Consider the following 22,152-nt stretch of genomic DNA (forward strand, 5'->3'; position numbering starts at 1 on the left):
GCTCGAAATGTTCGTGGATGCACTGGCACCAGCCATTGGAATGTGCACGTGGTAGTGAGCGGTCAGCGCCACGCTGCACTACGAACCCGGCCACCCGAGTTCGATTATCTGAACCAGTCCCGGGCCCTCCCCTAGGTCGACTCAGCCTCAAATGAGTACCATGGTGCAGTGTGTAAACATCGCCACTGGGGAGACAAAGGCGGTCGGGCGTGGTGCTGGCCACCCACCCCCTCGTGTGCCGTTCCGTCCTTCATAGGTGCTCGCTAACAGCACTTGCCCCTACAGTCTGTTAAGGCTACACGGGAGAACTTTGACTTTGATCAGCCATTGTAGCGTGACATGGTCCAGATAAAATTCAGCGAAGGTCAATGGCTCAATTTCTCGTTCTGTGCACAGAGAAGGCAACTTAATCTCTTTATTGTTTTTGCTACTCAAACCTTTATGGCTTAGCTATTTTTAGGTGCTTGCAGCATTTAATTTGAAAGCACAACCTGCCCCAAGACAGGCTTTTGTGTCTCACGGGAGTGCAATTTCAGGCACGAGGAAATGCATTCCAGGCCACTTATTCCAATCTCATAGCAACGAGGGGTTGAATCTTCTTGACTGACATTTAGAAACAACAGTACAAAATGCAATGTTACCAGTTGGCTCAAGAGGGGCAAGAGCGCTGCAACTTTTGATGAAAGCAATTGTCCTATGAATCAAGTTGCCCCCGCCATAGGAATGTGGAATTTCCACAGCTGGCTCAGGCCTGTAATGTTGACTATAGTTGGGACATCCCTTTGACCTGTGGTAAAGCCAGCCCCGCAAGCGGAGTGAGTTGGTGGTCTCAGCACGGTCACCAATGACTTCACGCACACACAAAAACAGTGACAATAAATTTGATTTTGCACTTAATTTGGCTAAATTGCGCATGCGCGGTTGGCCACGTGCGGTGCGAAAGAAGTTCAACATACCTGTACATACATGCGGTGAACACCGCTCGCATATGCATAGCGGGCGAGAAATGGAGCATGCCATGATGCCTTGAAGAGGAAAGTTAGTGCCAGCTATGATGGATCAGAAACATGGGCACAGCAGCGGCTGCCCTTACAGAGACGACATGACGCATGTATGAGGAGCATGAGAGTACATTAAAATAAATGAATTGGTCGATCCCTCTACATCTGCACGTGCAAGCAGACCCACAATGTCACACACCACGCCAACTGGCTGACAACAAAGGGGCCGTCCATAAATGACGTCACGCGATTTTGACGATTTTTGCCCCCCCCCCCCTCGTTACACGGCGTCACAAAAAGTCAGACCCCCCCTCAAATATGACGTCACAAAGCCCTGCCCCCCCCCCCCAAATAAAACATGCTTCAAATCGCTTTAAACTATTGTCATTGTGGTGCGTCTTTAGTGTGGCGCTGCACTCTGATGTTGTAGGAGAATACATTTATTAAAAAGTCTATTTAATTAAGTAAAACGTGTTTTCTATATTTATTTAAAGCTGCGCATTTTGATGTGACGTCACATTCCTCACCCCCCCCCCCCCCTCGTCACACATCGTCACAAATGTCTGACTCCCCCCCCACCCTTAGGTGCGTGACGTCATTTATGGACGGCCCCAAAGCACCGCGCATCGTTTCATTTAAAGTGTTGACAACTCGTATCGATTACAACAACTTCGATCGTACTGTTTCTTACTGGCCACTTTGACGTTTTGGGCCTTTGGACCTGTGCTCAGCAACTGTGATATAACAATAACAAAATCGCCAGTGTAAACAAAGTACGATGTTTTTACTGGTAGGAACCTCCTGGTTACACCAGCCCACAGGGGATTATTGTGTCCGTCGTGCAGAGAAGAGCTGGGTGGGGACGGAGGGGCTGGGTGGGGAGGGGAGGGTGGGGAGGGGCTGGGTGGGGAGGGGAGGGTGGGAAGGGGCTGGGTGGGGAGGGTGGAGCTGGGTGGGGAGGGGAGGGTGGGGAGGGGCTGGGTGGGGAGGGTGGAGCTCGGTGGGGGGTGGGAGAGGTGGGGCTGGGTGGGGAGGGGCTGGTCACCCCGTGGTGCCCTTATAAAACTCAACGTTTAACCTACTCACGCCGGCTTGTGCCCGCCCTCACAGTCGGGCATATTTGCGGAATACACCACGCCGCCGTTGACCCTGCAGGCCATTGACCGAGCAACCCAACGTTCCTACCAGCTCCCTCCGCCGGAATGTGTTTTGAATATTAGTATGCATTTGGAAGGCATTGCCTGCAGCCGCTAGAGGGCGATGCTACTCCACATTCACCGCAATGTTCTACAAAGCAATATCGCTACTGGAACTATAAAAACAGTGCAGTACTGTAAACTCAAATTAATATCGTGGTGATATCGCGATATATCGTGTTAATTATCACAATATATCGTGTTAATCATCGCGATATATCGTGTTAATTATCGCGATATATCGTGTTAATTATCGCGATATACCGTGTTAATTATCACGACATATCGTGTTAATTATCGCGATATATCGTGTTTAATTATCGCGATATATCGTGTTTAATTATCGCGATATAGCGTGTTAATTATCACGATATATCGTGTTAATTATCGCGATATATCGTGTTAATTATCGCGATATATCGTGTTAATTATCGCGATAAATCGTGTTAATTATCGCGATATATCGCGCACCGCTCGTTGACAACACTGGGGCCCCACGCGGAACACACGTGTCGGCGACGTCACGTGGCCGGACCCCCTCGGCCAATCACCGCGCGCTTCCGGGAGCTCGCCGAGGTCCGCGTCGACGAGACGCGAAGCCGGGAGGGTCGAGGTTCAGTCCCGGATCGCGGCGATAAACAACAACAACAGCATCGTTTAGAGTAAACAACAACAACGTTTAGAGTAAACAACAAGTACTACCGCTACGACTGCTGCCGCTCGCGTTCGAGCAGCTCCAGCAGCCACGGGCTCACACGCGCCGCGCCTACGATGAGCGACAATGACGACATCGAAGTGGAGTCGGATGTGAGAGGGGAGGGGGGAGGGGGGCGGGGGGGAGAGGGGCGGGGGGGAGAGGGGCGGGGGGGAGGGGGGCGGGGGGGAGAGGGGCGGGGGGGAGGGGGAGAGGGGCGGGGGGCGGGGGGAGAGGGGGGAGAGGGGCGGGGGGAGAGGGGCGGGGGGAGGGGGGAGGGGGGAGAGGGGCGGGGGGGAGGGGGGAGAGAGGGGCGGGGGGAGGGGGGAGAGGGGCGGGGGAGGGGGAGAGGGGCGGGGGGAGGGGGGGAGAGGGGCGGGGGAGGGGGGGAGAGGGGCGGGGGGAGGGGGGCGGGGGAGGGGGGAGGGGCGGGGGAGAGGGGCGGGGGGGGGGGGGAGAGGGGCGGGGGGGAGGGGGGGAGAGGGGCGGGGGGGAGGGGGGAGAGGGGAGGGGGAGTGGGGAGAGGGGCGGGGGGAGGGGGGAGAGGGGCGGGGGGAGGGGGGAGAGGGGGGGGGGGGGGGGGGGGAGAGGGGCGGGGGGGAGGAGGGGGGGGGGGGGAGGGGGGGAGAAGGGGCGGGGGGAGAGGGGCGAGGGGCGGGGGGAGAGGGGGCGAGAGGGGCGAGGGGGGAGGGGGAGGGGGAGGAGGGGGGGGGGAGAGGCGGCGAGGGGGAGAGGGGCGGGGGAGCGGGTCGGGGGGGAGAGGGGGGCGGGGGGAGGGGGCGGGGGGAGAGGGGCGGGGGAGGAGGGGGGGGGGGAGGGGGGGGGGGGGAGGGAGAGGGGGCGGGGGGAGTGGGGAGAGGGGAGGGGGAGGGGGGAGAGGAGGGGGGGGGAGGGGGAGAGGGGGGGGGGGGAGGGGGGGGGGGGGGGAGGGGGGAGAGGGGGGGGGGGGGAGGGGGGGAGGGGGGGGGGGGGGGAGAGGGGGAGGGGGGGGGGGGGGAGAGGGGGGGGGGAGGGGGGAGGGGGGGGGGAGGGGAGGGGGGAGAGGGGGGGAGGGAGGGGGGAGAGGGGGGGGGGGGGAGGGGGGAGAGGGGCGGGGGGGAGGGGAGGGGGGAGAGGGGGGGGGGGGAGGGGGGGGAGGGGGGGGGGGGGAGGGGGGGGGGGGGAGGGGGGGGGGGAGGGGGGGGGGGAGGGGGGGGGGGGGGAGGGGGGGGGGGAGGGGGGGGGGGGGGGGGGGGGGGGGGAGGGGGGGGGGGGAGGGGGGGAGAGGGGCGGGGGGGGGAGGGGGGAGAGGGGGGGGGGGGAGGGGGGAGAGGGGCGGGGGGGAGGGGGGAGAGGGGGCGGGGGGGAGGGGGGAGAGGGGCGGGGGGGGAGGGGGGAGGGGGCGGGGGGGAGGGGGGAGAGGGGCGGGGGGAGGGGGAGAGGGGCGGGGGGGAGGGGGGAGAGGGGCGGGGGGGAGGGGGGAGAGGGGCGGGGGGGGGGGGGAGAGGGGGGGGGGGGGAGGGGGGAGAGGGGCGGGGGGGAGGGGGAGAGGGGCGGGGGGGAGGGGGGAGAGGGCGGGGGGGAGGGGGGAGAGGGGCGGGGGGAGGGGGAGGGGCGGGGGGGAGGGGGGAGAGGGCGGGGGGAGAGGGGCGGGAGAGGGGCGGGGGGGGTCGAGGGGTGGGGGGGACGAGGGGAGAGGGGCGGGGGGGAGAGGGGCGGGGGGAGAGGGGCGGGGGGGAGAGGGGCGGGGGGGAGAGGGGCGGGGGGGAGGGGGGAGAGGGGCGGGGGGAGAGGGGCGGGGGGAGAGGGGGCGGGGGGAGGGGGGAGAGGGGCGGGGGGGAGGGGGGAGAGGGGCGGGGGGGAGGGGGGAGAGGGGCGGGGGGGAGGTGGGAGAGGGGCGGGGGGGAGAGGGGCGGGGGGGGTCGAGGGGCGGGGGGAACGAGGGGAGGGGGGGGAGGGGGACGAGGGGGGAGGGGGACGAGGGGCGGGGGGGACGAGGGGCGGGGGAAGGGGGGCGGGGGGGCTATCGGAGCAACTCCGATAATCCGCGATATAGCGGATTATCGGACGTGCTCAAGGTGTGGATCATCACCGGCAGGGAATTGGATGTGTGGGAAAAATTACTCGTTCGTATACGGATATTTGTAACCGTGGACAATTAGATGTGGATAATTATTGGCGGATAATTGATCTGTGGGTAATTGGATGTTGATGCTATTTGGCGGATATTCGAATGTGTCGATATAATTTGATGTGTGGATGATTGGTCGATAAAAATGTGGATAATTTTTGGCAGATAATTGTCGTGTAATGTGTTGCGGTCAGATAATTATCAGATGTGAATAATCATTGGCATATAATCTGATGTGTGGGTAATCGGACGTGTATTATTTGAGAACACGTGTTAATGTGTATATTCCAGATATTTGGGTGGGTATAATTATTAACGGATAATATTTGACGTTTAATAGGATGCGCTGATAATCATTGTTGGGCCGTCGTTTCAGATAAACTGAAGTATGGGTAATTATTGATCAATAATCGGATGTGTTGATAAAAGTCGACTAGCTGTACTACCCGGCTTCGCCCGGGACTTGTATCTACCACGGCCGGCCGCCTTTGTCTCCCCAGTGGCGATGTTAATACGCAACAGTAGTGCGTAAGGCAGTAAACGACTGAAATAATAAAGCGGCAATGCTGTGCGAGGAACGCCTTAGACCAGCAACACATTTGTGTAATGCGAGCGTAAACACACAAACACATACAAACACATACACACACATACATACACACACATACACACAAACACATACACACAGACATACACATACACACAAACACACACATACATGCACACAAACACATACACAATACACACACACATACACGCAGACACAGACAGACACATAACACACATACATACACACACATACACACACATACATAGACACACACATACATAGACACACACATACATACACACAAACACATGCACACACGTACATACACACATACATAGAGACACGCAGACATACACATAAAGACATAAAAAAAAACCCACATACATACACACACACATACACACAAACACATACATACACATACATACACACATACATAGAGACACACAGACATACACATAAACACAAACACACATACACATGACCCGGCTTCGCCCGGGACTTGGATCCACGATGCCCCGCCGCCTTTGTCTCCCCAGTGACGATGTTCACACACGACAGCAGTTACGCTTTTGAGGCTGAGTGGACCTAGGGGAGGGCCAGGTCCGTTTCAAATAATCGTCAGCGGTGGTGGGCGTGAGTTGGAATCGAACTGGGGTCGCTCAAGCAGCTTAATGACTGTTTGTACAAAGAACATATAAAGAATCGATTATAATAACCAGGCAAGAGTCCACATTATAGACTGCCAGTACACGCACTCAGCTTCATAAGCAGGCTAGAGTGTACATGATAGAGTGGCAGTACGCTCACCGAGCTTAATAAGCAGGCTACAGTGTACATGATAGACTGGCAGTACGCTCACCCAGCTTAATGAGTATTTGTACAGTGAACATTAAAGTAATCGATTGTTGGCGCGTTGGGTTTAAAAGTAATATTAATAGCACACATTGTGGTGGGGGTGTAGTGAAGAGTAGGAAAAACTTTGATGAATTTACCTCAGAGTGGCGTGGTGGGTGTCGAGGCCTAGTAGCGTGCAAAGCCTGCGGCCTCGCCTAAAATTGTCGGCATGGAAGAGGCAGGGTACGGGTGGCGTTCCTTCCCCCCCCCCTAGCGCTCCAACAACACTGTGTAATGGCTATTATTTAATTAAATACGGAGCTTATGAAAGTGGCGAAGGCGTGGCTAGCCGTTGGCAGGGGCAACCGCCGTCCAATGAAACTGCAGCCCTTGGCGAAGGCGTGGCTAGCCGTTGCCAGGTCCAATGAAAGCGGCGAAGGCGTGGCTAGCCGTTGCCAGGGGCAACCGCCGTCCAATGAAAGTGCGTATGGGCCAAAGTCCACACACACACACACAGACAGACAGACATGAACGATTTTATATATATAGATAACCTTGATGTGCGATTTAATTGGAAAGACTGCACCTGTCATGGGAATGTGGAATATTGTCTTTTCATGGAACCAATCTCCATCCCAGTAAAGATGTCTCTTTCGATTGATGCCCTGTTTAGTCGGTGAAAATGTTACTGAGAAATATTTGCCCGTTGTCTCTTAATCCCGTGGTAGGCAACTCCACAATGGGAGTGTCGGAAGGCCCTGATTTGTACCAGTGGATTGAGAAACAGCTGTGAATTATTATTATTCTATTATCTCTCTTATCGTTTTTGGTTATATTTTGGACTCCGCTGATGCTTTTTGGACTGCCGATGTTAAACCTCTCCGATTTACACGGATGTCCATTATATGAAGCAGTTGCCTACCTTCCGGGCTGGTAACATCCTCGTTTGTACTGGTAGGAACCTCCTGGTTACACCAACCCACGGGATTATTGTGTCCGTCCGTCGTGCAGGGAGGGGCTGGGTGGGGAGGCAGGGGCTGGGTGGGTAGGGGAGGGGCTGGGTGGGGAGGGTGGGGTGGGGTGGGGTGGGGAGGGTGGGGTGGGGCTGGGTGGGGGGTGGGGCTGGGTGGGGGGTGGGAGGGGTGGGGCTGGGTGGGGGTGGGGAGGGGCTGGGTGGGGAGGGGCTGGTCAGCCCGTGGTGCCCTTATAAAACTCAACGTTTAACCTACTCACGCCGGCTTGTACCCGCCCTCACAGTCGGGCATATTTGCGGAATACACCACGCCGCCGTTGACCCTGGCCATTGACCGAGCAACCCAACGTTCCTACCAGCTCCCTCCGCAGGAATGTGTTATACCACTGATGCCACTTGCTGTGGAGGCCTCAACTGCCCTTGGCTTCTTGCAACGTTTACTACAAATGGACTGGAGCTGGCTGCTATAAATGTCCAAATGATGGGCCACTTTGTTGAGCTATCATTTGTGGCCAGGTCACTTTTGAACAAGTTAATACCTCGGTGGGCTTTGTCTGGTCGGATGGGGATCGTTTAGTGTTGTATTTGTACGTGTTAAGGTGATTTGTTTACCTTTCTTGGTCTTTGCAATCCTGTCGTGTTTTTGTACTGTTTGTTGTTGTAACGTTGAACAAAAGAGCTGCATAGCTATTATTTTGGTCTTTCGGTAAAGTCACGTAGATGGTTCAAAGAAAATAACAAAAAACTACGACGTTTCGATCACATCACAAGCGATCGTCGTCAGAACTACTTGTGTTGTGATCGAGACGTCGTAGTAGAATATGAATTCCTGCGGTCACGAAAGCTTTAAGTCAAGCTTCATAGCTCATTGGATTCCTCCAGTTAGAAATTCATCTTCTGATTCTGGCAGTGTTTGGAATTGTGCGTGGTGGGGCAGCCGCTGGCGTGGGTACTGGGATGGTGTGGCAACATTATTGTCACGGACAGAAAAATGGATAAAAGGCCTGCACGTCTCTGTGCACGTGAATACAAACAGGGAGGGGAGGCCACACACTTTTGCGGATTGCGTGAAAGAGCTGCTTGCCGGTGACGTAATGTTTTCAGCAGCTATAGATACCCCATGGGAAAGGACGCCCGTGTACACGTTGCAGTATTGCAAACGTGTCTTGCACTGCCTTATACCGCACGTGGTGTGTCAATGGGGACTCGTAAAAGTTCTCAACACATCACCTGCTCCATTGAAACCTCATTTGCCAGTAAAAATATGATAATTGTTTTTTTACCCTTCTATCTGGCAACAAAACTGACACCTTTTTTACAAGTCATCTGGTCCAACCCATGTGAGACTAGGCTCTAAGGAAAGCTGTCTCGGGTGTGGACCAATCAACTTCAAGGACAGTGCATACATTATCAGAGTTATGTTTTTTTTTTGCTTTATGACTGCAGGTATTGTGGTCTATGTAAACATGACTCCTTGTAAAAAAGGTGTCAGTTTTGTTGCCAGATAGAAGGGTAAAAACAATTATCACATCACATGCTGTTGATGTGCGCGTGTGGGTGGGCTGGACTGGTAGAGCAGCTCGTTGCACTACGAACTCGGCCACCACGAGTTCGATTACTGATCACAACCACCACGAGTTCGATTGCTGATCACAGACACCACGAGTTCGATTACTGATCACAACCACCACGAGTTCGATTGCTGGTCACAGACACCACGAGTTCGATTACTGATCACAACCACCACGAGTTAGATTACTGATCACAACCACCACGAGTTCGATTACTGATCACAACCACCACGAGTTCGATTGCTGATCACAACCACCACGAGTTCGATTACTGATCACAACCACCACGAGTTCGATTACTGATCACAACCACCACGAGTTCGATTACTGATCACAACCACCACGAGTTCGATTGCCGATCACAACCACCACGAGTTCGATTACTGATCACAACCACCACGAGTTCGATTACTGATCACAACCACCACGAGTTCGATTGCTGGTCACAACCACCACGAGTTCGATTACTGATCACAACCACCACGAGTTCGATTACTGATCACAACCACCACGAGTTCGATTGCTGGTCACAGACACCACGAGTTCGATTACTGATCACAACCACCACGAGTTCGATTGCTGGTCACAGACACCACGAGTTCGATTGCCGATCACAACCACCACGAGTTCGATTACTGATCACAACCACCACGAGTTCGATTGCTGGTCACAGACACCACGAGTTCGATTGCCGATCACAACCACCACGAGTTCGATTGCCGATCACAACCACCACGAGTTCGATTACTGATCACAACCACCACGAGTTCGATTACTGATCACAGACACCACGAGTTCGATTGCTGGTCACAGCCGACATGGGTGTTCAGTGACATCTGAGCTGGTCGTACGTAGCAACCGTGTCCCCCACCACACTTCACCAATCCCGCACAGGCCAGCGTGGTGGTGAAGTTTGGTCAGGCTTTCATCCAGCAGTGGATTGACAAGGGGCTTTAGTTTACATTGTTAATGTATGGACGTGCACTAGATTGCTGCCACGAGAGACTGTCACGGTCACCACTGTCCAACAGTTGTTGTTGTCCATTGTGGCCGTTCTGGGGTAGTGAATGGTTTCACCCCCTGTAGAGTATAGGGCTAGATATTGTCACATCTGGAATATAAGCAACGCATCTTTACGTTACACCGGTGGCAGGAAGGATAAGGCTAATTTTTTATAAGAGCACGTTACGGATATAAGGAAACGGTAACTACCATGATAACCCTCATAAGTATAACACTGCAGTAAAAGACCCGGCCTTGAATGAGTACCTGGTGCGGTGTGTAAACATTGCCACTGGGGAGATAAAGTCGGCCGGGCGTGGTGCTGGCCACCCACGCCCTCGTGTGCCGTGAAGTGCTTGCTAACAGCACTTGCCCCAACAGTCTGTACAGGCTATATGGGGGATCTTTGTCTTTGTACGGTTGTTAATGGTGCATTGTAATTGTTTACACACATGTAGTCTGTATGTTCCTGTCACGTCCACAACATACTGTCTGGTGTTTACTTTTGAAAGTGTCCAGTCATACTTCCCCTAAGCAAGTTGTTGTTTTGGAACAGCTGACCAGCCACTGCAGCTGACATCACACCGCTCTTTGATTGCGACAGGTTTGACGGGAAAACCCCGTGTAAAAAAAAATCCCGCTCACTGTGTCAAGACTTGGTTCTTACCTCCCAGACTGTTGATGAAATCTTCTATTGAATTACTAACCGGTTCAGTTTCTCATTCCTTCAAAGTTCATGAAGAGACGGATCTCCGTGTCAGAATAATGTGGACATTTATGCCACCGTCTCAGCAAAGTCACGTAGAATGGAAATAATAAAAATAAAACAATACATTTTTTTTTATTTCCATTCTACGTGACTTTACCGAAAGACCCAAGAAGATGAATCCCTGCAGTCACGAAATCTTTAAATCGAAAAATACAAGCACATTTTTGTTGTTAATAAGCGAAAGGACGTGTGACATTCATTACGTTCACCTCTTGGCCATGTCTTCCAGATTCGTGTTATTGTTTAAATTTTTTTATTATCGTTAATAATATTTCAGCTGGAAAATCCCTTGAGGTGGAACGCCTCATTAGCAACGGTGTCCAGGGGCATCCGTTGACACACGCACGTAGCAAATGTGAACATTTGTTAATTAACCAAGGTGTCCTCGACCGAGTTTCAACTTCACAGGATCATCGGCAAGGTGCGGCCTTGTGAACACGCCTCACCATGGTGGCGCGGCATGTTCATTGGAGGTCGTGGGTTTGATCCCGATCCTGACGCCTGTATATTTGGAGTTTGCATGATCTCTCTCCCCGTGGTCGCGTGAATATTTATCCAGGTCCTCCGGTTTTTCTCTCCAACATTTCAAATCAACGTGCGTTTAGAGCATTTGCCTGCTACAAATTTCCACACGATAAGCCACTTCGTTGAGCTATCATTTGTGGCCAGGTCGCTTCTGAAAGAGAGCTATATAGCTCAGTGAGCCTTATCTGCTAAAATAAAACAATATTAAATAGTCTTCTTGGTTCTTTCGGTAAAGTCACGTAGAAGGGAAATAATAAAATTATAAAAACACAACATAATAAAATGTTTATTTTTTTTATTTTATAATTTCCCTTCTACGTGACTTTACCGAAAGAACCAAGAAGATGAATCCCTGCAGTCACGAAAGCTTTAAATCGAAATATTAAATAGTTTTTAACGTTTTAAATTTATGTTTTGACAGAAACGTCCACTCGTGAACGTCTTAGTAACCCTCGCTGAGTTAAATATTGTTGAATCGCGGGGCCGTGAGAGATGACTAACTCGGGGAGGCCTTCATCCAGCTGTGGGTTGATCACGGCTGATGATAATGATGATAGTGACGATGATGACTGAGCTAAAAAGTCAGATTTTATTCAGAGCAAGCGTCTGATTATGAGTCAAGTGCTCTGCCACAGTACTGTGGTGTCTGCTGTGAAAAGAGAAAACAAGTGGTGGACAGAGCACACTGGCCGTACCCATAACCCCTATTTACAAGAGCCAACAAGACCACAGCCCTATAACTCCAAAATCTCTAACCCTATCCACACCTATCGTTGCAAACTCGCATTCTCCTCACCCCTAGCCAAACTAACCAACCAGGCCCTGTATCTAACTCTTGCCACACTTGCCAACCAGACCGTTGCTCTACTCATTACATTTAACAGCGCTAGCCAACCGTGCCCTATCCCTAACTATCCAAAATAGCCAACCGTATCCTACACTTATCCGTAACCACACGAGCCAAGCCCTGCCCAAACTTGCCAACAGATCCAACACTAGCCCTGTCCCTAACTCTAACTCGACCCATGTCGTTTAGTTCGTCTTACTTGTTTCTTCCGATTAACTTTTTTCTCCGAGTGTTCACCGCCCGGCCAGATTACACGTCCATGTGCGTGTGTGTGTGTGCGTGTCGAGCGCCGTGTTAAGTAACACGCGCTCGCGCTGCGGGTGTGACGGCTGCTCAACAACTGCTCTGCTATGAGTGGGATGCCGCTGCCCTTTGGCATTGGAAGCCGATTTGGACCACTAATTTACACATGTACACGTGAGTGTGTGCGCGCGTGTATATGGGTTGCGAGTTCGAGCGGGGCGCTTTGAATTCCGGCATCCTGATTTTTTTATTTATACTCACGGCCAATACCAGTGACGGATATCTGAGCCGGTCATGGGCCCTCCCATAGGTTGATGTGGCCTTAAATGATTATATCGTGCGGTGTGTAAAGGTGACCGTGCATGTTGCTAGCCACACTACCCCGTTGTGTGCTGTGCTGGCCTTCATAAGGTGCTCACGAACAGTTCTTGCCACAACAGTTTGTAACAGGCTCTACGGGCAGTCTTCGTTGTCTTTTATTCATAGGTGCTGCTAACACTTGCCCCAATGGTCCGTAACCGGCTCGGCTATACGGGGGTTTTTTGTCTTTGTACCACACGCACACGTAGCCAGCACCACCCACGCACAATCTGTAACATTGTTCATGTTTTTTGTTTGTTGCGGTTGCACCCGATTCAAGAGCCGAATGGCTCACAGGGCTATACCTAATAGATGAACTTGAACTTGAACACGCGCACACAGCCTGCAACCGCATGCACGTGCGCCGCGGTTTCGTCACACAGCCTCTCAGCGGCTAATGGCGGCTGTCGTCTGTCCATACAGGCGGACAAGCGTGCCCACCACAATGCCCTGGAGCGCAAGCGGAGAGACCACATCAAGGACAGCTTCCACAGCCTCAGGGACTCGGTGCCCTCGCTGCAGGGAGAGAAGGTTTGCTCGCACGCAGGATCGCTTGGGGGCCGCCGGTCTGGGGGGGTCGGCAGTCAGGTGGGTGACGGGCGAGGCAGAGCCACACTCTCGCCGTGACACTACGACACGCTTATATACGTATCACCTCTTCGTCGTCGTCGTCGGCCTCGGTCAATCCACTGCTGGATGAAAGCGCCGCCTCTGCCGTCGTCGCCATCTCTCGCAGTTGTGCGATGCGACAGTTGAGTCGGCATCCGCGTGCCATGGCGTGCCCGAGCTGATTTTCATGGCTTCATCTCAGCACTGGACGTCCTCTTGGGAGCGTTCCGTTCCCTAGCCGCCGTTCTATCATTATCCCTTGGTCGTGATCGTCTGCCATCATCCCTCCCAGCGATTCTTTGCAGTTCGAATGATGTCCGTTCTCCTGTCTCTCGATGTAATTCCACGTACGCAATTCTCTCACGCTGTCGAATCGGTGAGCCGTGGATCAGAAACGTTGACATTAACAAAGAGTATGGAACAAAAGCTAAAAAGCATGGAGAGTTGGATGCTTGGAATTACACTGAACGACAGAAAGATAAACACATGGATCAGAGAACAGAGACAAGTTAAAGAATACATTTTCACCATTGAGTCAATAAAACAAATTATCAGGTAATGCTCACTTAGCTTATTTTTCAGTAGTGACCTGGCCACAAATAAAAACTCAACGACGTGGCTTATTGTATGTAAATTTATAGCAGCCAAATACTCTAAATGCATGTTGATTCTAAATGTGGAGGGAAAAACCAGAGGACCCGGTGAAAAATCCACACGACCACGGGGAGAACATGCAAACTCCAGACATACAAGCGTCAGGGTCGGGATCGAACTCACGACCTCCTGTGTGCCAGGCCAGTTAGTTAACATCACCGCCACTGCGGCTTGGGCAGGACATGTCACTGGAAGGCGATGATGGCCGGTGTTGAGAATAAAGACAATCGAAGCCAAAGGATGGAACGCTTCGAGAGGAGAACGAAATGGAGTCATGAAATAAGTTTGTGCGAGGGTGGATTGTTGTTCCATCGTACAACCATGATAGATGGTGATGCCTTGGTGAGGCTTTTATCCAGCAGTGGATTGATTATGGTTGATGATGATTATGATGATGATAATCCATGCAGGATTTGAGTTCCTGGTGATGTCACCGAAACGCTTTCTGTATTTTCGCCAAAGTATCCCGACTGCCGGGCCAAAAGATTCGTAAGCCGCTCGCCATGAAATTTTTTTTTTTCAACTTGGCCCGGTGTCACTGGGGTTTTTGCCAGACTGTACGCATGACCTGTCGCACTGACCCCCCCCTCCCCCCATGTGCCACAATTGGCAGGCGTCCCGTGCGCAAATCCTCAACAAAGCCACGGAGTACATCCAGTACATGAGACGGAAAAACCACGCCCACCAGCAGGACATCGACGACCTCAAGCGACAGAACAACCTCCTTGAGCAGCAGGGTGAGTAACGCTGCTGACTTAGGGGGTCCCTCACGGTCGTTTCCCCGCCTAGCTCTCAGACGTTTTGGTTTTCATTTGTGGGTTTTAACCGCGGTATATATTTTTTTGGCACGATTGTCTTTGACGTTTCACTCCTCGTTGCTGGGACCTTCTTCAGTTTCTCAGTTCCCCAAGAAGCTCCCAGCACGTGGAGTGAAACGTCGGACATCGTGCCAAACAATGCACGGAGCAACCCAAACACGTATCGGAGAGAAGGGTGAGTGCCCAGGCCCCACGTGGTCGTTCCACCAGATCGTTGCCGTGCGTCACGGACTCATTTTTGGAAGTGACGGCGTGATATAAGCACGTGTTGACTTACCCTGCCCAGCCGTTTTGATGTATAATCACAAGTCTGGCTCACGATTTTAATTGAGAAACAGTTCGTGATCTCTCTCGTTTTCATAGCATCGTTGACATCGATTCTTTCCCTTATTTGTACAGATTTTGTTCTAAATGTAACGCCAACCTCTCAATTGCGTGAATATTCATTTGGTCTCGAACGTAGAATTCGATGCGTGCATCCTGAACCCATAGCGATCTATTCCAAACGATGAATTGATGTGTCGTTGCGTGCCCGGTCTTGAGCAGTGTTCATTTAGTCAACATTTTTTATATTATGTTGACAAGTCTCAGTCCAGTCGATAACATGTGGAATAGCAGTCAAGTCTTCATCTGCGGATTCAATTGAATCATTCCCTTCATGTGGTCTACTCAAAAAATGTTGGTGTGTGGGGTGCACAATTTTTCTATCCCCAATACTAACAAGTCGGACAGTGGATTAACTCAATCTTTCTTTTATTTACCTGTATAGCCAAATGCCATGTTTGGTCTTACTCGGCTCGCTCGGTCTCTCAAATTAGTTCAGCCTTCGTCTGTTAATTTTCTATTATTTTCCATGTCATCACGGTAATGTACGGATGCATGTTGATCTTCTGCCGCAATCGTACGTAGCCAACCGTGCTAATTGGAGGTGTGAGAAGTCACGCTTTTCTGATCTTCGCTGGGCCATCATAGTCGTCGTCGTGCTGGACTGTTGACCTCCACTCACAGTCCCGTCGTTGATTAAAATTAAAAACACATCGTTGTTAGTTTCGCTTTGGCGGCAGGGTGGCGCAGTAGGAAAGCTCGCGCCTTGACAGCGAGGAGGGCCTGCGTTCAATTGAACCTTATGGCGGGACCTCGGAGTCCCATACGCCCCCAGCTGTCGCATAAACTGCGTTGCGACGTCTGCTGAAGGTGAACGATACTGCAATCTATTCCTCTCGACGAGCTCTATATGATACTCTAATCAAAGTTTCTTCTGCGCATTCGTCCTCGCTGCGCTTGGACATGACAACAGAATGATCCGCGCCAGGTGGGTCGTAGCGTTTATGTGCGCGGTGGGACAGAGTCGCCAAAAATAAATTAATTACCATTTTGACTTCCGTTTATTCGGGACCCCGGGGTCCTGCCATAAGGTTCAATTCCTGACTCGGGATGCCCTCCTGTGCGGCGTTTGTATATTATATCCCCTTGTTCTGCATGAGATTCTCTGGTAGTTTCCATAGCTGAAAAAACCCAATGTCATTGGTGTGGGGCCATACGTCCCCATTGCAGCACCCTCATGAACAACAGTCTTCGGGCTCGGCTTGGCTTTCCTTGGTAAATAATAATTATTATTCCACAAAGTAAAATTAGCACTGCTTTTGACGTTGGCTTTGTTCGGCCGCGCCGTCCGTGCGTCACCTTTTGCCGATTGGCGCGGCGGCAGTGCGCGTGCTTGAGAAGGTGAAGGCCTCGCAGTCCACCACGTTCGCGGCCTCCTCCGCAACCGGCGACGGCGCGCGCTTCACCAACTCCAAGGGCGGCACCGTCTCCGCCTTTGACGGCGGCTCTGGCTCCAGCTCCGAGTCCGAGGGGGAGGTGCCGCAGGCCGCCACCGCCTGAGCCCCGAGCGACCCCCGACCTCCGCGACCGACCGACCGACCACCGCGACCACTGCCGCCGGGCAAGCGTCGTCCTGACGCGGTGTCTCTACGTCGGGGGTCCGCCGGGGCCGTGAGTCCCGAAGCCCCCACGATCGCTTTTTTGCCTCCGGAACGGCGGCACCGCTCCCTCTGACCCGTCGACCCGCGCTGGACCAACGCGGCCCGGGTCCGGTCGGTTGGTTTGGCGATCAGAGCGATTCGGTTTTGCACGCGTGGACGACGGCACGTCGGGATTCGTGCGACGTTGACGCAGACGCTCCGACGTCCGCTGTAAAAGTGGTCCCGCTATTCAGAACGCCGCGAATGTGGGGGGCGAAAGATACCTGCGACTTCACCCTCCTTGCGTTCCTACATTTACGCAGGTCTGCCTTACGAAGGAGTAGACGACCCCTCATGCCCCTTTTTCACTGACACATCCAGCACAGGGCCGATCACCGTACGGTGGTTTTCCACCGGCTGCTTATCAAGCCAAGCCAGAACCAAACTCTGCTCTCATGAACCATCTGAATCTGGCCCAGGACTGGGCAGGGCTAGGGGCTGATGACACATTCAATGCATCTAACATCAAGCCTAAATTTGATAACAAGTTTGTATGTGAGAGTGCATATCTTTGTGTGTATGGGGAGCAGTAGTGTAGTGGTTGGCGCGATGTGCTACGAACCTTGCGACCCAAGTTCGATGCCCGCTCACGACCAACACCAGTGACAATTATCTGAACCGGTCCTGGGCCTCCCCTAGGTTGACTCAGATGATGCAGTGTGTAAAAACATCGCCACTAGAGAGACAAAAGCGGCCGGGCTTGGTGCTGGCGACCCACCCGCTCGTGTGCCATTCCGGCCTTCGTAGGTGTTCGCTAACAGCACTTGCCCCAACAGTCTGGTCAGGCTCTATGGGGGATATTTGTCTTTTTTATATCTATGCGTGTTAACTGAAAGCGTCACGGTGTCACCCAAATGCGCCTCGATGTTACACATCGTGTGTGACGTCGGTAAGCATGGTTCGGCTTATTTGCAGTGGAAAAACAACTTGGCGCATATTGACCCGTGACGACCATGCTCAGCACAGCCCCTGGCGGGGCTCCGATGTGTGAGCAGAAAAGAGGGCGTCAGTGAGATGTGATCTGGTTAATTAAGTGAAATTCATTGCATTTATCTGTATTTAAGAGCATATCCCATGTGCAGACAGGACACCTCCGATTAGCGCGGTTGGCTCCGTACGGTGCTACAGAAGTTCAACATACGTACATAATGGACAGACTCGCCCTTGAAAAGATATTACCGCACTACGTTGTTGGCATAATGGAGGATTAGACGGCAACAGGTCTGTGTAATTGATTTACTTTTAAACAGGGTCAAACGTAGCTCATCTGGGTTTAATTGTCACTTGTAAACTCACGGCAAAAGTGGAATATACATTGTGCCGTGAACGGGCTTAACGAGCGCGAACGTGAAGACTGGGCAGGTGACAAAGAGAGCGAAGCCGCTACGTAAACGCGCAGCTCCTGTAAGCAGGCGGCACCTGTATAGAATTGTGAGCTCAGTCCCATGAAATTAAACTAAACAACTCCAAAACTATTTTTTATTTCACCAGGTAAGGCCCACTGAGCTATTCAACTCTTTTTAGAAGCGACCTGGCCATAAATGAAAGCTCAACGACGGCTTAAGTGAAAATTTATAGCAGGTGAATACTCTAAATGCATGTTTTCCAAATGTGGAGGGAAACACCGGAGGACCCAGAGAAAAATCCATGCGACCACAGGGAGAGAGACGTGCAGACTCAAAATATACAGGAGGCGTAAGCGTCGGGATCGAACCCGCAAACTCCTGTACACCAGGCGAGGTAGTTAACATCTCATAGCCACCGTGACGCCCCAATTAGCGCGGTTGACTACGCCACTGCTGTCGAAAGGGCTTCCACTAGATGGAGCTCTCGGAAGCCCCTCCAGAGGGTACCTGGCTAAATGCCGAGACATTTGCTGGCCAAATGTCTCGGCGGAGGTTGGAGTTCCCACACTTTTCCGCAAATAATTGCGACTTGCTGATTGGTTGCGATTTCACATTATTCCGGTCCCAAGGCCGCCACTGAGAAGCCAGGAGCCCAGCAGCCGGTGCTGTGCGAGTTTAGCGCGAGAGTGAATAAACGGACTTTGATATTGCATGTTCATTCTTTGAACTTGATAATTGAGTTTCAAGACTCTTACAGGAGAGTCCTGTCTGCGAGATGGACCGATTCCGTTGTTGTCGTTGCTATACTTGAGTGCGTTGAGTTGTGACGTAAGTGCCCAGAGAATACTTTAAAGTTTTACACGGGTAGCCTCCAATAATGACGCCCAGCGCTTCATCTTTGCGCGATCCACCAACCGCCATCTCCAAGTCACTGGATCACACTCGCGCATCGTTGCAAAAAACCCCAGCATTTCTTAACTGAAATTCACACGAGCGGGTTTCTGCGGTGACGTGGTACCCGCGCATAAACACACGCGCAACCGTCTGTCAGAACCAGTTTCACTGTCATCATCGTAATCGTCAGCCATGATCAAAGCCACTGCTGCATATATGTATGCTGAACTTCTTTAGCACCGTACATAGCCAACCGCGCTAATCGGAGGTGGATGAAGACCTTCCCAAGCCGTCGCCACCCCACATTATAACTGCGATGTATGAATCCACTTGGCACCTACACCCGAGCCGATTTCACCCTTCCATCTCGGCAGTGGACGTGTTCACACACGCGACGGCAAAACACGGTGAGTCCATTTAGTGCAAGGTCGATCGACAAATCTGTGCTGGGGTGAACCCACCCCGAGTAGCCAAGGAACACGTGGTTCCTCCAGTTGATCATGTCTCCGCTCAGGAACTACAGTTGCCACCTGTACCTGATGTTTCCCAGGATTGTGCTCTCTTTGCAGTAACCGTCCTGCAAAATCTCCCAAGTATTTTATTGTAAGACATAAAAAAAAAATCCTGATGTTGCCTAATAATACACCACTCAAGACAATGTATCTACGTAGTAGTTCAACTCTTGCGAGATATTACGAGATATTTTTCTCCCCGTTTTATTTTTTGCACATCAGAGGTGGCTGCCCTCACCCTAAAAACGCAGGTCTGGGACGTATCAACACTCGCCATCATGGCCTAGCCACCACGTCATCGATGATCGCAGCACGTCGATGTGAAGGACTTTCATGGTTGTTTTTATTTGAACTTGGACACATGCCCCTTTTAAGTACCGGCGTGGCGGGGGTGTGCTGAAGACGGCATATGCGTGTCCTTTAAAAGTCCGTTTAATTGTAATTTACGTTAATTTATGTATATTTCCTCCTCGCGAGCAGAGTTTTGCATTCGCCAGTTGGGTCACCGAGGAGTCGGTTGAAAAGTTTGCCGCCGGGTAGAGTTCGGCCGAGTGAAGAAGAAATTTTTTTTTTTCAATTATTTCAAGTAGCGATCATCGTCGAGTGTGTCTGACGTTGGGTCGTACGGTTGACAATTGTCATCGCTAAGAAATGGGCAAGTGTCCCCATACCTGGCCACACCTGCTTAAAAGCAATGCTCGACTCGAAAGGCGGCGATTTCGGTATTGTAAATTGCACACAACGCGATGTGATGAAACTATATTCAAATTTCAATAAAAACGATTTATGTAATTTGCAATAACTTTTTTTTGGCTTCGTTTTCCTTCGGGACTGACCCACAAGGCTACCTGGCTGATTGCTTCTGATGGCTGGCAGCTACAGTGGGGATTTTTTTTTTCTCACATTTCATCAGGCTCACCGTTAACCAAACTACACGATTGAACTTCACATAAATACCTTAAATCCAGTTTGAGTTCAAATGCAGTGGCATACTTAATCCCAATTAAATCCACATCGCCATCAACAACTACTCCTCTTGAAATGAATCTCAAAGCGCAACATTAACATAGCTTCATGTGGTCATATAAAAGAAATACTATCGAGCTAATTTATCAATGATTTAAATTACCAGCACCCTTAAATCATTGTCAGGATCCATGACCAAATAGCATTTTGGTGGCCACTGCATATTTCGTCATGTTTCCACTTTCCTCCGTCTTGTGCCAATACTCTTAAGTAGTCATCTTTCTGCCACCAATTTCCCTTAAAACAACTAAATAATTCCATGGAAAATTCGAGTTCGCAGGAAGTTGACAGGACAACACTATAGCCAGTAGTTGTTAACCCATAGGTCGTGCCCTTCCAAGGGGGGACGGGGGATGCAGGCTTTGGCATGGTCACCGTGCAGGAGAAATATTGAATGCACCTGGGAACATACTGTGGCTTGAGTAACCTGGGAGGGGGCATGGGGGGCCCAATGGCCTTGCCTGGTAGGGGGGGGGGCACCATGTCGACAGAGTTGAGAACCACTGCACGAGACACTGGTAATGACTGGTCCTGGAACAGCAGTATCTAGAATTCGAACACCTTTGAAAATATACAATCCACTCAACCCTACCAATGAAATTGAGAGATATAGAACAAAGCATTAATAGACTGGAAAACAGATGAAAGCGTTTCCCGATGGAAATGTAATAATATAAGTCCTGTATTTATGTGTAATAGTTAATCTGGAATGGGAACTACTTTGGAGGAAAGTGTACATCCACCGTGATAACCCGAGCACAACATACAAAAGCTTCCAACACAGGCAGGTAACGCAGAACAAGCCGATACATTTCAGTTTTATTGTCGAATTGCTGAAAATTTAAACCTGTGGACTCTTCTGAACGCAAACGTCAACCGAAACAGTATTCCAGCCAAGGCGATGACGACACATGAATGCTGCAAGTTTTAACATTTGTTAGAGCAAATATGTCGATCCTGAATCATGTCTTGCCAATTGTATTTTTTCCCGCCCAACATATTTGGTAAAAACTCATCTCCATTGCCAACAATGGGACAAATCGCCAAGACTACGTGAAGTTCTGACGGCCGGTTCATTAACACGTGAACCTGGCCCTTTATGTATGATGAAGATCATGACGATGCCAGTTCTACTCAAGGGTTGATGGCAGCATGGGCCATGGAGGCCAAATTTGAGAAACAATAGAAATCTCATCAGGTCGACTTCCACAATATGGCCATCATTAAAAAGGGCAATGGAGTGCAACGGTGCGATTGCCATTATTCACTTACATCAGGTTTTATCATCCATTACATCCCAGATATTTTAAACGATGTTAAGGCACAAATAGAGGTCTATTTTCAGAGCTGCCTACAGGGAGTCGAGCCTCGGTGTCACATTGTGGATCAACACAAACTGCAACGTGTCACTTCCCACTCTAGTGGACATCTGATGCACGGGTGGGCGATGATTTACAAGACGACCTGCACTGCATCCGTGGCGAACTTCAACAGAACGCATCGCGAACGGTCGCCCCTTATAACTCACTTCCCGACGGGATGACAGAAGTTCATTCCGCACCCAATGAGGTTCCTGGCTGGCCATCTAAAC

At 51.6% G+C, this 22,152-nt stretch overlaps 1 protein-coding gene across 4 annotated transcripts; it reads left to right on the forward strand.

Annotated features, from left to right (window-relative positions):
- Nucleotides 1-2,748: 2,748 nt before the first annotated feature.
- MAX (MYC associated factor X) lies at nt 2,749-20,318 on the forward strand. Of its 4 annotated transcripts, none has more exons than XM_061573527.1 (5): nt 2,749-3,004; nt 13,102-13,266; nt 14,555-14,678; nt 14,836-14,934; nt 16,468-20,318. In XM_061573527.1, the coding sequence occupies exons 1-5, from the start codon at nt 2,969-2,971 to the stop codon at nt 16,641-16,643; spliced, it is 600 nt and encodes a 199-aa protein (XP_061429511.1). In that variant the 5' UTR covers nt 2,749-2,968; the 3' UTR covers nt 16,644-20,318. The 4 variants fall into 4 exon arrangements, with proteins under 4 accessions (XP_061429511.1, XP_061429512.1, XP_061429513.1 ...); XM_061573528.1 differs by having other exon boundaries at nt 13,102-13,209; XM_061573529.1 differs by lacking the exon at nt 14,836-14,934.
- Nucleotides 20,319-22,152: the final 1,834 nt, after the last annotated feature.

This window comes from Lethenteron reissneri, chromosome 53, assembly GCF_015708825.2.
Source record: "Lethenteron reissneri isolate LAM-NWPU_2019-01 chromosome 53, ASM1570882v1, whole genome shotgun sequence".
NCBI classification, from domain to species: Eukaryota; Metazoa; Chordata; class Hyperoartia; order Petromyzontiformes; family Petromyzontidae; genus Lethenteron; species Lethenteron reissneri.

What these genes read in the sequence shown, in the direction of transcription:
- MAX (XM_061573527.1), top strand. Translation starts at nt 2,969, where the DNA reads ATGAGCGACAATGACGACATCGAAGTGGAGTCGGAT. An exon ending in CAACCTCCTTGAGCAGCAGG is followed by an intron (nt 14,679 to 14,835) that starts GTGAGTAACGCT and finishes GACCTTCTTCAG; the next exon opens with TTTCTCAGTTCCCCAAGAAG. An exon ending in AACACGTATCGGAGAGAAGG is followed by an intron (nt 14,935 to 16,467) that starts GTGAGTGCCCAG and finishes GCGCGGCGGCAG; the next exon opens with TGCGCGTGCTTGAGAAGGTG.